Source organism: Sorex araneus, chromosome 5 (assembly GCF_027595985.1).
Source record: "Sorex araneus isolate mSorAra2 chromosome 5, mSorAra2.pri, whole genome shotgun sequence".
NCBI lineage: Eukaryota > Metazoa > Chordata > Mammalia > Eulipotyphla > Soricidae > Sorex > Sorex araneus.
The window spans coordinates 102,538,419-102,554,745 of NC_073306.1; the positions used below are offsets into that span (position 1 = coordinate 102,538,419).

At 34.1% G+C, this 16,327-nt stretch overlaps 1 protein-coding gene across 9 annotated transcripts in view; it reads left to right on the forward strand.

The window, feature by feature from the left end:
• Positions 1 to 16,327, forward strand: part of CABCOCO1 (ciliary associated calcium binding coiled-coil 1) — a 243,173-nt gene that overhangs the window by 19,869 nt on the left and 206,977 nt on the right. For all 9 annotated transcript variants that reach the window (XR_008630321.1, XR_008630320.1, XR_008630323.1 and 6 more), the window contains exons 4-5: positions 4,664 to 4,808; positions 10,337 to 10,409. Coding sequence is in view for 5 of the 9 variants with exons in the window: in XM_055140475.1 (XP_054996450.1) it covers positions 4,664 to 4,808; positions 10,337 to 10,409 (218 nt within the window). In the remaining 4 variants the exon portion in view is untranslated. The remainder of the gene's footprint in view (positions 1 to 4,663; positions 4,809 to 10,336; positions 10,410 to 16,327) is intronic.

Below are 16,327 nucleotides of genomic sequence, written 5' to 3' on the forward strand. Positions count from 1 at the left end.
CAAATCTTTTCAAAGAAATAATAGGAGAAAATCTTCATATATTAAGGATTTTGCAAGGGGTTCTCAAAAATAAACACTGAAAAACAAGGATTTGATTATTTTATTTCAAATAATGTTAGAACTTTGTTTTGTGAAAGTCACCAATAAAAGAATAAATTGACTAGCAGAATGAAAAGAAGCAAAATTGCTTACAAATCCCACATTCCAGATTCCAAGTGGTATATACATCTCCAAGTTTTTCTATTATATATAACTGACTCAAAACTATTTTTACACAAACTTACATCGTTGGGTTTTAAAATTTTTGAGTAGGCTCCTCAACTGCTCAGAAACCATGAAAGTGTAAAAGTATATATATGATACTTTTTTTTACAAAGCCAGGTTTTCCTTAGCAGGGAAAAAAATCCCCTTCAAAACTTTGTTTATTTTTCAAGAATCATATGAAGTTCTTTTATTGTTGAAGTGGTCAGCCAGTAACTAACATTTATTATTTGCCATTTTACATAGTTATTTCCATGCTTTCTGGATTGTACCTCAAACCGTATCTTAGTTTATATTCCTGAGCAGAACAAAGCTGCTTAAAGCATTAAAAAACATTCCTTATTTTAGATTCTCAGAAGAAAGTAAACATTACACTAATTTTAAGCCATGTTCAAATAAGGCATTTGAAGATGTTCTATGGCAAAGCTAATCTAATCACCCACAGTCTGTTTTCTTTTTTTTTTTAACCTTTTAAAAATTTTATTTTATTGAATCACCGTGAGATAGTTACAAGCTTTCATGTTTGGGTTACAATCTCACAATGATCAAGCACCCATCCCTCCACCAGTGCACATTTTCTACCACCCATATCTCGGGTATACTCCCCCTTACCCACCCTCCCCCTGCCTCCATGGCAGACAATATTCCCCATACTCTCTCTCTACTTTTGGGCATTACGGCTTTCAACACAGACACTGAAAAGTCATCATGTTTGTTCTATTATCTACTTTCAGCATGCATCTCCCATCCCAACTGATTCCTCCAGCCATCATTTTCTTAGTGATCCCTTCTCTATTCCATCTCCCTTCTCCCCTCCACTCATGAAACAGTCTTCCAGCTATGGGGCAATCCTCCTGGCTATAGCTGTCATCAGGAAAGAATGTAATCTTAACCAAGTGTGCTAAGGAGGGAGGTAAATTATGCTTATGCTAAGACTGAAAAGATGTAGAGTCTTGAACACATAGTGAGCATCCCCATCCAGCAATATCTTAATAGTAAAAGCACAAAAGATTCCAATCTTCTATGTTAGCTATAGTGTGGCAGACCACTATAAATAAAATCCTAATGTGAGCACTGCAGTTTTATTGACCGTGTTCTGATTTGTTTCACATCTAAAGCATGTGCAGCGTCAATGTACAAATGTGCATACAAGGCATTCTGTAGACAACCTACCTAGAGCCAAATTGCATCAAACTAAAATATTATGATAAACATGATATATATGACCATCCTACCAATATAAGTTCTGAGGCCTATTTTTCCTGAACCAGATCAAAGAGAACCTGTAGCATATTAGGTAGACCAGATGTGTGGCATCTAACTCTGTAAACTAGATTTATTTCCAGGTATATAAAATGAATATTAGTAAATAGCCAGAAATATATTATATTTTCATAAAACTGATTTATTATCCCCAACTAGGAAAAAACATAAATCTAACAGGATAAACGTGGGCCATTCATATGTCATTAGCTTTCCAAATATAGTCTTATTTAATTCACACAAACATTTATGAGATGCCTCTATAATTTGCTTCATTTTTTAAAAAATCATTGAAGAAATAAGAAAGAGTTCAAATACTTCTTTCTTAAAGTCACAAGTCAACTCCAGCAAGTGAGAGCTCATCTCCTTGGCTCAACTGTTCCTTGTTTAGACTGAAGTCTAGAAAATACTATGCATATGAAACACACTGCTATATGAGTCTTTTCAGTTTATTCAGATTTTTACATGAATTTCTCACTTGAGCCTTATAACAGAAGTATAATTTTGAGGATTGGCATCATTTCAGTTTACAGAAAAAGAAAATAAAATTCAAATAACCTAGCTAGTAAGTAGCAGAGATGAAGTACTATCCTAAACCTTGAAGTTAATTATAAATCTAGATTGTTCTTTTATTTCTGTAAATTTTTAAGAAAAATTTTATTTCTAACAGCTTTTATTATTTAGGTTTAATCTTTCATACTTTAATCACATCACAAATGATTTTTAAGAGCAGATGTTTCAGTTTGATAAGTAAAATAACTTTTCTAATTTTAAAAGCCATTATTTATAGAAAGACATTAGTGTAGAAAAAAAGTAGTAAAGAGTTCACTGTATCACTATATCACTGTCGTCATGTTGCTCATCGATTTGCCCAAGACCAGTAACGTCTCCATTCGTCCCTGTCATCTTCAGAGTCAGGGGAATGAGGCCCATTATTGTTACTGTTTTTGGCATATCGAATATGCCACGGGTAGCTTGCGAGGCTCTGTAAAATAGTAAAGAGTTATATTTCAAAATAAGGAAATTGTGACAGAAATGCATTTCTGTGCTTGAGAAATATAAATGTGTCTTGAATTATAATCAGTTATCTAATTATTTTTTCTGAATTTTTTATTAATACCATTTTATTAATAGAAATTATTCAAATTTTGAATTACTTTTATCAGTGACATCAGAAATGAAACAAATTTTTCATTTCTGATGTCACTCCTTCTATATTCACTATACTCAAAGAAGTTTATCATGGAAAAAGAAAAGTACAATGATAATTGAGCTCCACTTAGCCTGGCATAGGAAAGTCTAGTTATCCAGCACTAATTCATGTATGTATAAAAGAGAATCTGAGCAAGTCTGTGAGAAATGAACCAACTGTCATTCATTAAACTGATTTAGATTGTAATATTTATTCATGCTTCTTTCTAATTCCTCAAATAGAATAGAGTCTAGGCTACACAAACTGCAAATGAAGGTTTATAGTGTCTTCCTAAGATTTTAAGTTACTCCCTTTGTATAGTAATATGGAGCTACAGCTACTCTCTCCTCAAAGTAGCTATTTAATTTGGAAGCAGTTAGAACCAACAATGAGCTCGTGTTCTCATACCCACTTTTACTTTTCCCCTTCAACCTCCCTGGAAGTAAAATTACTTCATTGGCAAGAGGTGGAGATTCTGAGATTGGTTGGGATTGGGTGGATGAAGTTTACGCTGAGCCATACATTTCTATCCAAGGGCCTTTTCCAGGCCCCCACCCGGATTGACCTCCAACAAACACTCAATCCAGTCTTACTTCTCTTTACAGGAGACAATCTGGACAGTAATTATCTGGATTCATTTAGGGATATAGGGTGTGTGTACGTAGTTAATTCATTTTTGGGGTACAGGATATGTGTATGTATGTGTGTGGTGTGGTGTGGTGTGTGTGTGTATGTGTGTGTGCACATGCATGTGACAAAGATAGAGGAGGGAAAATTGATAGTCATGTCCACAGATTAAAATGAGCAAATCATAATTAACTAGGATAATAAGATAGAAGTAAATGTAGGCATTATTGACATTGTAAAGGTAAAGTTTAAGACTTTTGACATTAGTCTAATTTTTCAACTCAGCAAATGACATGGAAAATCATTTTGCTTTGTAGTTTTGTTTTTACTTGCAAGAGAATAAACTAGCATCATTGACTTGTTTATTTGGGTAAAGGCAGAGTGGTGCTACTGTTAACCTTTTATTATCCCCTGGCTCTTACTACCAGAGACATATTTGAGAAATAGCTTACATGAGCTATAAGACTTGGTGTTTTGCATAAAAGTTTATGTAAAAATTTCTAACGTCTGTTGACAGTCCCATATGATAACAGCTAAAGCCAAGTATTGATTGACTCTTTTTTATTGACATATTTAGCATTGAGTTCAGCAACATTATCTGTAAGTGCCTAAATTGTCTACTCCTGGCTCTACTCTGGTTGGACTTTCTCAAAGAATAATCAAACTTGTGTAATTTCCTCAGATGCATGTTTTTAAATTTTATTGAATCACCATGAGATAGTTATGAGCTTCCGTGTTTGGGTTACAATCATATATTGATCAAACACCCATCCCTCCACCAATGCACATTTCCCACCACCAATGTCCACGGTACACCCCCCCTTTCCCACCCTCCCCCTGCCTCCATGGCAGACAAAATTCCCCATACTCTCTCTCTGCTTTGGGCATTATGATTTGCAATACAGATACTGAGAAGTTATCATGTTTGGTCCAATATCTACTTTCAATAGCTGGAAGCCTTCCTCATTAGTTAGGGGAAAAGACAGCTGGGATAAAGAAGGGATCACTCAGATGCATTTTTAATATCATAAAATAATCCTTTTTAATTTGAAAGTGATCATTTGATTTAGATTTTTTTCATTTTAAAGTGAAACTAATGCTTTTAATAACTCAGTAGAATTACAGTAATTTATAATTATTGATGTGTCATCTATTTTTATCTAAAATGAGAATTATTGATTTACTATAATAATTTTTTTACAATTTTGCTCTCACAAATACTGCAAAGTAATTTTTATACACTAAGAAACACACTGGAATATTTTATTCCCAAAATAGCTATCAAAATAGTACTTAAGATTTCTTTGGATTTTATTTTAGCACTTCAAATGTCCTTAGAAGATAACATAAAATGGGTTGGAGAAGTTATGGCTGAAATAGGACCATCCCAACAACAAAAAGATGAGGAATGGAATATCTTTGATGTAAAGCAAGCTAATGCTATTATTGACTACTTAAAAACCAGGTATGGAATTGTTTTTCAGTAACATTTATTTTTCATTTTATATAATTAAAAGTTCAGTGACATTTGTTTTTCATTTTATGTATTTAAGAAAATTCTATTAAATAGAAAAAAAATTTGAAGATAGATGTTTACATAATTAGTGCAGTAATTTACCTGACTTATGTTTACATACTATTTAAAGTTTTCACTTAGAAAATTAAAGTCTGCACATTAAGATTTTCATCTAACATTGAATTATTTATTTATTTACTTGTGGTTTGAGAGCCACGCATGGTGTTGCTCAGGGCTTACTTCTGCGCTACTCTCAGAGATCACTCCTGATGTGGCTTAGGGGGATTATATGAGGTTCTAGGGATTGAACTTGTGCAATGCAAACAGGTTACTGCTGTACTATCTCTTAGTCCCTACATTTTATTCTTCAAAGAGGTTAGCACTTAATATATATAACTCATTTATAATTATAAGTTTTCTTAGAATTTATTTAATATAATTTTATTAATATGGTTATTTCAGAGTAATTGAAACTAATCACAGTAGATTGTGTTTTAGGTAATTTGACCTGGTATCTAAATTTTGCATATTAAAGAAAAACATTCATTTTCAATGAAACACTTGCTTTAAATGCTTTATATTAGAAAGTAAAGTGATTTATGTGTCTACATCCTCAAATTTATTAAGTAGCCTGAAATATTTTGTAATATTGACCAATTAAATTCATTAGTTCCCTCTGATTATAAAATGATGGAATAGAGGCAAAGTTTTTATTACAGTGATTCTTCACTGGCGATCTAAGAAATCTGTCTTTTTATAACATCTATCACAAGGTCTGCAGTAGTTATTCATCTCTCCCAAGGAACATTTTTAGAATTCACAAGTATTTAAAAATATTTCTCCTTCACCAAACTTCTCAAAGAATATTCATTCTTCTAAAACAATACATTTCCGTTTTTTTCCAACTTTAATTATGAAAATTCCAAAATAGAAGGTGCTGCATGATGTCTAGGCACACTCATGATTTGCTTGGCAGTGATTCTAGTTGTAGTCTAGAAGCTTTTAGTGAGTACATGATGATAAAGTTTATATTTTGGTTTCTGTCATTCATAATGACTTATATGATAATATGTCTTATATAATTATTGCATTTGTTACAATATGATTTGTTAGTATTCCAACAGTCCCTTTAAAGTGTAGCTCTTTAGGGTCAGAGAGTTAGCTCAGCAGTCAGGGGCATATGTTTTGCGTGCAGCCTGTTTGAACCCTAACATCACCGGGTATAGGCTTGAAGGCCCCTAAGAACCCAACCTGGTACTCTGAGAAATCTCCATCTCCACTGCATCCCTGCATTGAACTGCCTGATAAGTATGGCTGGGTTTCACTCCCAGCATCGCATCTCCCAAGAACTGTATGCTAGAATTCGAGCAAGCAGCAATGCCTCTCTCTAAAAGCCACTGTATCTTTATATCTGTCCTTATGTTTGGAGAGGTGAGAGAATAGAAATTTAGAACGGGAGAAGAATCTATTCCCCAGAGTCTTTCTGCCCATCAAGGTTTGAGATTCACTGTGTAAGGAGATTTTACTGCATATTACCATTTCCACTTAGATTTGAACATGGCAGTTTTACTGGAGATCACATTTTTAATAGCTGAGTTTCAAGCTTGGAGAGTTATAATAGACACTAGAATTTATAGTAAAACCCATGCAGGTGCATCAGTGACACCTCGATCACCTGGATGGTAAAAAAGTAGTGCCTGTTTTCGTTTCTTGCATATTTCTTGACACATTTTCATCAATGTATTTCTTAATTGATTTCAGAAAATGGTTTAGAAGGGAATGTGTTAGTCACCTTTGTATCCTAACTAGGATAACTCCACATACTCCAGACCCCCAATTTCACATGCACTGTAGTACTGGAGCACTGTCATCCCATTGTTCATCGATTTGCTCGAGTGGGCACCAGTACTGTCTCCACTGTGAGACTTGTTACTGTTTTTGGTATATTGAATATGCCACAGGTAGCTTGCCAGGCTCTGCCATGCGGATGGGATACTCTCGGTAGCTTGCCGGGCTCTCGGAGAAAGACGAGGAATCGAACTCGAGTGGGTTGCATGCAAGGCAAACACCCTACCCGCTGTTCTAATTTCTTGTCTCAAAGATTAAGCCATGCATGTCTAAGTACACACAGCTGGTACAGTGAAACTGAGAATGGCTCATTAAATCGGTTATGGTTCTTTTGGCTGCTCGATCTTCTCCTACTTTCCTACTTGGATAATGGTGGTAATTCTAGAACTAAGACCTGCGGGCGCTAACCCCCTTCTGGTTAGGGTAAATTTATCAGATCAAAACCAGTCTGGTCAGCCTCCCCTCAGCTCTAGCCAAGGGGCGGGCACTGGAGGCTTTGGTGACTCTAGATAACCTCTGGAGGATGGAATGCTCCCCTGAGCCCCATTGGACCGGCTGCCTATCAAGTAATCTTACATATCCTCAACAAATAATCCAATGAACTTGCAAAAACATTAAAAACAAAAAATAAGAAAATGAAGTAAATCCCAACGAGTTTTGATTCTATTGTCATGGAATTATAATTCCATTATGATTTCAAGAATTTCTTTAAGCCTGAAATAGAAATTAAAATATTAGGAGGAGATCTGAAATTGATACTGAAGTTGCATAAAGAAAAACTTCTCTCTGTCTGGAGTGACAGCACAGCGGGTAGGGCGTTTGCCTTGCACTCAGCCAACCCGGGTTCGATCCCCAGCATCTCATATGGTCCCCCAGGCACCGCCAGGAATAATTCCTGAGTGCAGAGCCAGGAGTAATCCCTGAACATCGCTGGGTGTGACCCAAAAAGAAAAAAGAAGAAAAACTTTACTTTCTACATTATCTGCTCAGAATGCTTCATAGGTCCACAGATGTGTAATGACAAATTATATAACAATTTTCATATTAATGACTAGAAAACTTTATAAATATGAATCTAACACAAGTTTAACTGATACTGTTTTATATACCAGTAAAAGCCTGAGGCAATTTAGAGAGAACACTCTTCAAACATGACCCATTACATATGAAACTAAACTGACAATAAAATTGAAATTTCATTTGATAATAAAATTGAATTTAATTTACATGTTTATTACTGTCTAAATTGTATATTGTTATAAGTTGTGATTTAAAATATTTATTCACAAAATTACTCCTGCCACAGCTATATTGATTAGTCTGGTGCAATATATATTTTTATATATTGCATAATATATTCAGTAAAGGACAAATACTGTAGCAACTTTTAAAAATATTTTTTGGATATATATCTCATCCAGGTACACTTATGACATTAAGTATACTACCTATTCTTGAGGATTTGGTGAAGGTATTATACACAAGCATTTAGTCAATATGGCGAAAACAAAAAATTCTCTTGTTCAACAGCGAATCACACATCCTGGCATAGAACTAGATGTTGTGATACATTTTCATACTGAGTATTGTCCTTTTGATTTAGGACTAAAATAAAATGCTTGATAAATTGGAGCTTTAGTTGATAGAAAAAGTGATAAGAATATGTGCTTAGAGTGGACTTATGACTTCATTTTTATTTGAGAACTTCTGATAGCACCCTCCCTGGTAATGTTAGAAGCCCCAGTTAGAGTGGGAACTTGAGGCAGATACTGGTGGTGACTTGCCTCTCTGTGAGTAAGAGCCCCCTTAAGTGGCTGTCTGCCTTCATCTGTACCACTCTGATCCTGATATTGTCCCACATCTTGCAAATTTGACTAGTGTATCCAAATTATACATTTTATTTTCATAGTAGGACTGGAGCGAGAGCACAGTGGGTAGGGCATTTGCCTTGCATGTGGCCAACCCAGGTTTGATTCCCCCGTCCCTCTCAGAGAGCCCGGCAAGCTACCGAGAGTATTCCACCCGCACAGCAGAGTCTGGCAAGCTACTGTGGCGTATTCGATATGCCAAAAACAGTAACAACAAGTCTCACGATGGAGATGTTACTGGTACCTCCTCGAGCAAATCAATGAACAATGGGACGACAGTGACTGTGCAGTGCTAATTTTATAATAGTAAAATGATTTGCCCTATTGGCTTGGGACAAAATAATTTCTGTATGCTATGAGGGGAATAAGGTTGAGAGTTTACATAACTACAGAAAGAATTTATTAATTAACTTATTTATAAAAAAACTTGGTGAAGAGAGAAATTCAAGCTACTTATGACTCTACAGCCTAATTTTTCTACTAAAAAATTAATTTGTGCCAGTGTACTATTAGACTGTAGCCTTACTTTCTCTATGTAACCAGTATAAGGAAGAGGTTGAATTTATTTTCTTTGTTGAATACCAGACTTCACTGATCTTGATGTATTTTCTAGCCAACAAATCAAAATGTCAAAAGTTAAGTTTTGTGAATGCTGATGATTAACTTGGTTGTACAAGGACTGAGTCTGCAGACCCATCACATTTTAATGGATTGTATGAGTAGTGAGATCAACTGTTAGTATAACTGAAAGAGACCCAGCTGCCTGAGGATTTCTTCATTGATTTCAAATGAATTGAAACTTTGATCTAGTACAGCATTCAGAGAAAGCCATTATTATACATGGTCTGTAGCTACATTTTGCAAATGTTAATTTCTCAGTTATATTAAAGTCAATTTTCTTAAATAGCAAAAGGCACTAGAGTGAAAGAGAAACCACTAAGACACTTTTTGTTCTTGAGCATTTTGCTGTATTATGAGTCTATTAATTTTCTAACCAGCAGGAAGAGTATTAGAAAAATTCAAATATTATCACAAACAGGATATTAGAAGTCAGCCTTTCAATATATTTTAAACTCTCAATAATGCAAGGCTGAGACATTTAAACTTACTAAAAATATTTGCTCTAAGAAATCCTGTCCTCTAGTTCTTTATAGGTTTTCTACACCTATCCCCTAGCTTTCAGAGTAGGAGCTGAAGAAATTATCTTTATTGATGTGCTATCTAATATTCTGCAAGAAAATAGACATCTTCTAAAAGTGTTTTAATTTGTGTTGTATCATTTTTTCAGGTGATATAAAAGATTAAATTAATCTCAAATAAGTTTGAGAATGTAAGAAGAAATTGATATGGTAGTCGATTATAAAACTCAGTGTCATTCAAGCCAGAACTTCAGTTTGGGGAAAAACATGATAAATAAAAAGAATTTTTTATAATTTGGGAGAAGTACAATTATTTTATGTTAATCCAATAAAGTTCAAAATGAAAAAAATTATTATCAAAAGCATTCATTTACCACAGATTAATTTACTGATACTATTTTAGGTACTATGTTATGTCTTTACTATTTCATAGACTAAACCTTTAATTTTGTAGCACTTCTGAACAGTACTAGAATTAAAAGGTACTCCTTATTTAATATTTAGTATGTTTGATATCTTAAAGTTCCTCAATATAAGCACCTTGCCTTTAATACATGTTTTCACAGGTTGGTTATTTTATAAATTAAGTTTATCAGAGGTATATTATTCTTGTGTATTTCAGCTTATTTCAACACTATAAACTCTATGAGTTTCTGTTCTACTCTACCAGGGATGAAATTGTGATAGGAACTGAGGTAAGTAATTTATCTAGATGGAACCAATTAAGCTGAATCACTTAATGCATGCTGATCAGCATCTGGATCTTTAACTGCTTAAAGCAGCCTCTTGTCAAGATTAGTCAAGTGTTAATATAACCAACTAGTAGTTCATAAAAAGAATAATTACATAAAGTGAGCTTTGGATTAAGAAAATAAGCTGTCTTTTGGCATTAAAAGCATTGTTAATCACATATACTTTATGTATTTGTGGATTGTTTGACAAAGCTCAATTGGATAGAGTACGTATGTCTTTATACAAATAAAATCAGGAAAAGTGAGATAAATTAATTCAGTTAAATCTCTTCTAATTTCCTATTTATTTTCAGTCTACTCATTGTTTAAAGACTAATTCAAATCCTACTTCCCCAATGAAGCAAACCTTCTTAATTGCAACATATCTCTAAAACTGGCTTAGGCAAGCTCCTTAAATCACATTCTATTATTTTATTTCTATTAGTATATTTCTGCTAAATGTTGACTACTATACTCTATAGTAGTTATATAAATAGGCACTGTATTTTAAGGTTTTTTTTCTCTTTTTTTACTTGTTTCCTATCACTGTATCACTGTTATCCCGTTGCTCATCTATTTGCTCGAGTGGGCACCAGTAATGTCTCCATTGTGAGACTTGTTACTGTTTTTTACATATCAATATGTTGCGGGTAGCTTGTTCTGCCGTGCTGACAAGATACTGTCAGTAGCTTGCCGGGCTCTCCGAGAGAGACGGAGGAATCGAATCTGGGTCGGCCACGTGCAAGGCGAACGCCCTACCTGCTGCACTAGTAAAACTCAGTTGTAATTGCCTTGAAGACAGTCTATGTGTTGATTTTCTACTGTAGCAAATAAAGCAGTATCAGGCATATTGACCCCTCAATAATGGTAGATAGGTGATTCTGTAAGCATTCTACACAGACACTTTTGAACATGCTTGCGTATGGTCACACCAGTAACTAGTAGAAATAAACCCCCTGGAGGAGAGACCATTTTAAGAAGTCTAAATGTACTATAAAAAGTGTTTTAATGGTCTGAGAAGCTATTATTGCCTAAAAGTAACAGGGATAGGAGTAACCATGGTCAGAAGTAACAGAATGAGATTGTTTATTTTCACAACTTTTTCTGGCATTAAGAACAAGTTGATATAATAAGCCACTCATCTGCTTTACAGAATGTTAATCTGGAATTTATGAATTGCTTACTTCACCAATGCAGTAGCTGTTATTCACCCTTCTTTGCATACTTGTTCTAATGCAAGTCTTTAAAAACTGAGGGAGAGCAAAATCCTCTTTTGCATTTGATTTATTTTAAATTTCTTACTTGCAGTATACTTATAACTACAACTTAGGGTATCAGTTCACAAAATTTGGTTGAAAATGTTTCTATTCAAAGTTGTATCCTATAGTGTGAGGGCATTGCAATAATTGTTTGGAATATTTTCCATTTTATATAACTGATAAAATAGCAGCAATGCACACAGATACTTGGATTCATCAGGGAAAAATATAGATAACTCTGTTTCTCCATTTTAATTGTAGAATCATGTCTTTCTTCTCTTTTGTAAGGATATTGTTAGATGACATTTATGATTATAGAATGATAAAATAGAGAATTAAAATAGGATTGACTCTTATTTTTCATTTGCTTTTGTATTTTCTCTGGGGCTGACTAGAGCTTTAAAAATAGATTTGAGAATATTTGGTCTTTAAGAATAAGTCTTCTCATAGAAGTTTAAAGTATCACCAGCTTTTCAAGAAGATATTGTGGAAAGCAAAGAATGAACCCTCCCCTCCCCCCACCACCACCTCTCCAAAAGCTGAAGCAAAACGCTAAAGCTTTGAAGGCCAAGAAAAACATTCAGAACCAGACACAAAAGGATTTGCACCTCACCTACCTGTCTGGAATCCATGATTCTGTCCAACTATCATAAGAGCACCCCCAGATAAACTGATCCACTATGCCATCATCCCTTAGACCTCTGAGTCAGTCATGAAGAAAATAGCAGTCAGGACGTCAGAGTTCACTAGTACTTGATTTATCAAATGGCAAAGAATCTGATCAACCCCCTAAGCATACCTGATGGAGAAAAGGCATATGTTTGACTGACTCCTGTCATAGCTTGGAGGTTGCCAACAAAATTAGAATCATCTTAACTAAGTTCTTGGGCCAGTCACATAGTCCATAGGTAAGGCACTCGCCTTGTTTGTGCCGATCCTGCTTCCATTCCAAGATAGCTCAGATTGTCCCCTGGACATCACCAGGGTCACTCCTGAGCTCATAGCCAGTAGGTTCCTGAGGACTGCCAGACGTGGTCCCAGAACTGAAAAATAAAGATTGAACAACAACAACAAAACAGAATCAGAGATCTGAGAGATAATACCAGGGTGAAGACATTCGCCTTGTACAAGGCCAACCCATCTTTCATCTCCTGCGCAGTACTGGTAATGATCCCTGAGCACAGAGCCAGAGGTCAGCACCACGCACAGCCAACTCTGGCCCTAAACAAAGGAACAAAGGAAAAGAGTCCATCTAGAAAATTCTAAACACATGTTTTGGGTTTTGTTTTTACCACAAATTAATGATAAAATTAAAATCAAAGCAACTATTTTGTGTTGATTTTTGGAGCTACACCAGGTTGTGCTCGGGGCTTATTACTTTTGGCTATGAGCTAAATGGACCATTGGGTGCTGGGGCCAGGCCAGGGCCAGTCATATGCAAGAAACACCTTACACATTGTACTATACTCCAGCCCTCAAAGCAGCTTTAAAATTTACAGAAAGTATCTTATTACTCCTGGTGCCAATATCTAATTTTTAATTAACAACATTCTTTCAAGAAAAGTGTGAGGCCTATTCTGCAAGGTTCTTCATGCTGACACCTGAATTTTGGGACAAAACCAGGGCCACATATCACCTACACAGATGTTCCAAATTTGACACACATGCAAGCATTTAGTTTCCTCTTTAAATAAGAAAAAAGCACAGTCTAAGAGTATTTACTAAATATTAATTTTAATTATTGATGGAGAACATGAATAAGTTATACTTGTACTTTTTTAATTTTAATGTAATGAAAATTGTTTTTTTAACTAAAAAAGTTCATGTTGTGTTTAGATTATAGAGGCACAGCATGTCCTGAGCAGTACTCAATAGCTTTTATGTCAAAACTAAAACTGGAATGAATATTGATGTCAAGAAGGATGCTAGTTCTGCTGTGGCCACTGTGACCTTCAGGGCAGACAGTGAATCCATCCTGAATAGAAACTACTGCACATTTAATTATTGTCTTTCTTTGCCCCTCTCCTCTAGTTACTACAGGCAAGATATGGCAAACAAAATGATACCCCCCATATCGGTGACATTTTATCTCATATAAAAATAACCTAGCGTCTCCACCACTCCCCCCAAAATTCAAAGTAAAATGTGAAAAATTTAATAGAAGCATTAAATATAATTTTACATTCATGATTTGAAAATGTAGAAGTTAAGATATTATGGAACTATAAATTGCCAAAATTGACTGAGATGGTATAGTAAATCTTAATAAAATAAGCATATAAGGTATTCAAAGATTTATACATAAAATGGCTTCTAGATTTTATAGAACAGCTTTATAAAAATGTCTAATGGTAAATAATTCCCTTTTATATAGAATATGAAAAAGGATAGGAGGAGGTGGGGAGATTTCAGTTTATTCTTTGAAGTTGGTATAATCCCTAGAATACTTGTAACTTTTTCTATGTCTTGATAATGAATGATAGCTCAAAATGGAAAGGAATAGCAATTTATATTTTTTGCACACATAGTTCTTTAAAAAAAAGATAGTGGAAAATAAGGTGAAGAATATGAATAGACAATAATGTTACAATTCATTATATTCACACTGGATATTATATGTGTTATCTTTACAGTATCATACAACTGACTAAAATGAAAATGATCAATCAATACCCAATTTAAATGAGGATGCAAGAAAATACAGCTTAATGGTGGTGATAGGTTAAATTTGTAAAAGTACTTTGGAGATATTAGTAAAGATAAATGTTGCTATTTTATGGTTTCCAAATTCTAATTAAATGATTCTTCCCTATAGATATTCTCATATAAATCTACTTGTATGTGGTATGTACCAAAGCATGGTTTTTAATAGTTAATAATTGCAGAAGGTAATTCAGAGGGAATATAGTTAAAGAAAATAAAGTATAATTATATTCTATAAAACCAGTCACTAGTAAGAATGTAGTAGAGTCCAAATTAAGATTATGTTGTGACATGAAATATGCATGTTTATACTTTTTATACTGTTGGTTTTGGACAATGCACTATGGTTCTCAGGGTTTATTCTGGTTCTTATACTGGTTCTGTGCTCAGGGATCACTCGTGGAAGGGTCAGGGGACCTTATGTAGTGCCAGGGATTGAACCCAGGTCAGCCATGTGCAAGAGAAGCACACTACCTTGCTGTATTTTTGCTCTGGACCTATATAAAGTATCATTGTATCACTGTCATCCCATTGTTCATCGATGTACTTAAGCAGGAGCCAGTAACATCTCCATTCGTCCCAGCCCTGAGATTTTAGCAGCCTCCCCTTACTCATCTTTCTGAACGATTGGAGGCTCTTTCAGGGACAGGGGAATGAGACCTATTATTGTTACTGTTTTTGTCATATCCATATCGAATACGCAATGGGGAGCTTGCCAGGCTTAATTAAAATGATTGAAGTAGAAAACTGTGACTGGTGTTTTCATTTATTTTTAAAAGTAGATGGACATGAAATTTTATAAATAAATGTATGTTTATAAGTGATTATAAACAGACTTGACAGATTTATACTAATCATTAACATGGTTCTTCCTGTGGATGAAAGTCGGCACTGGATAGGATGTGATGAAAAACATTTTATTCCTTATATTTGAGATTCATGTATATGCAGTAATAATGAATAAAACATGAATGCTTTTATATTACTTATACAATAATACAATTATTCATTCATAAGTATTGAGGCACATTTTGTAATGTAAATATAGGTATTCAACATCTAATATACTAATATATAGACAGAGAGATATTATTTGGGTATCTTTCATTTGAAAGATAAAAGGCCAAGTAAAAAAATCATAGGTAAACATTCAGTTCATAAAGTTAAGTACTTTATGTGTGTTTCTGCAATATTTAATTTTTAAGTTGAAAGAAGTTTTGATGAAAAGTCATTTATAAAGTAAAATATGGTGGTATTATAACATTCCAAATTTTCTCTAAGAAAATAAAATTGATATCATGAATTATGTATAAATAACATGTTTAAAAAATATTTATTCAGTTTAATTTCATCAAAGTGCCAGCACAGCAAATCCTTAATTTATTTATACTTTCAAAGGTCATAATATACATGCACATATGCACATACACATACATATTTGTGTATGAATATAAAAAATCATGAGTAATTCTGCTTTAAAGATGAAATGTATTATAGAAGTGTAGTTTTATTTCCATTTAAGACAATACATGACTCATAATTTTACTTTATTTACATGGATATTTTCACACAAACCACTTGTGCACAACTTCAGGGGGCACCATTCATATCCTACTTGGTAAGATTAGTGGGTCTGTGCACTACACAACCTTTGCCGTTCTCAGTAGAGGCCCTGTTTCACAAGTAGTGCTGTAACAGAATTTAATTATTATAAATCTGATATATTTAGAAAGCTATTTAAAGAGAATGATAAATATGCCTAAGTGGTTACCTTGACTAGAGTTATATTTTGGCAGACTTTCACAACTGAAAATAATACCACTTAATGTCAGCAAATATAAAAATTCAGACCTCTCTAAAATCAGTAAATGTCAATTGTATATAATTTCATGTTCTGAGCATGATTCCTAAAGCAAATGC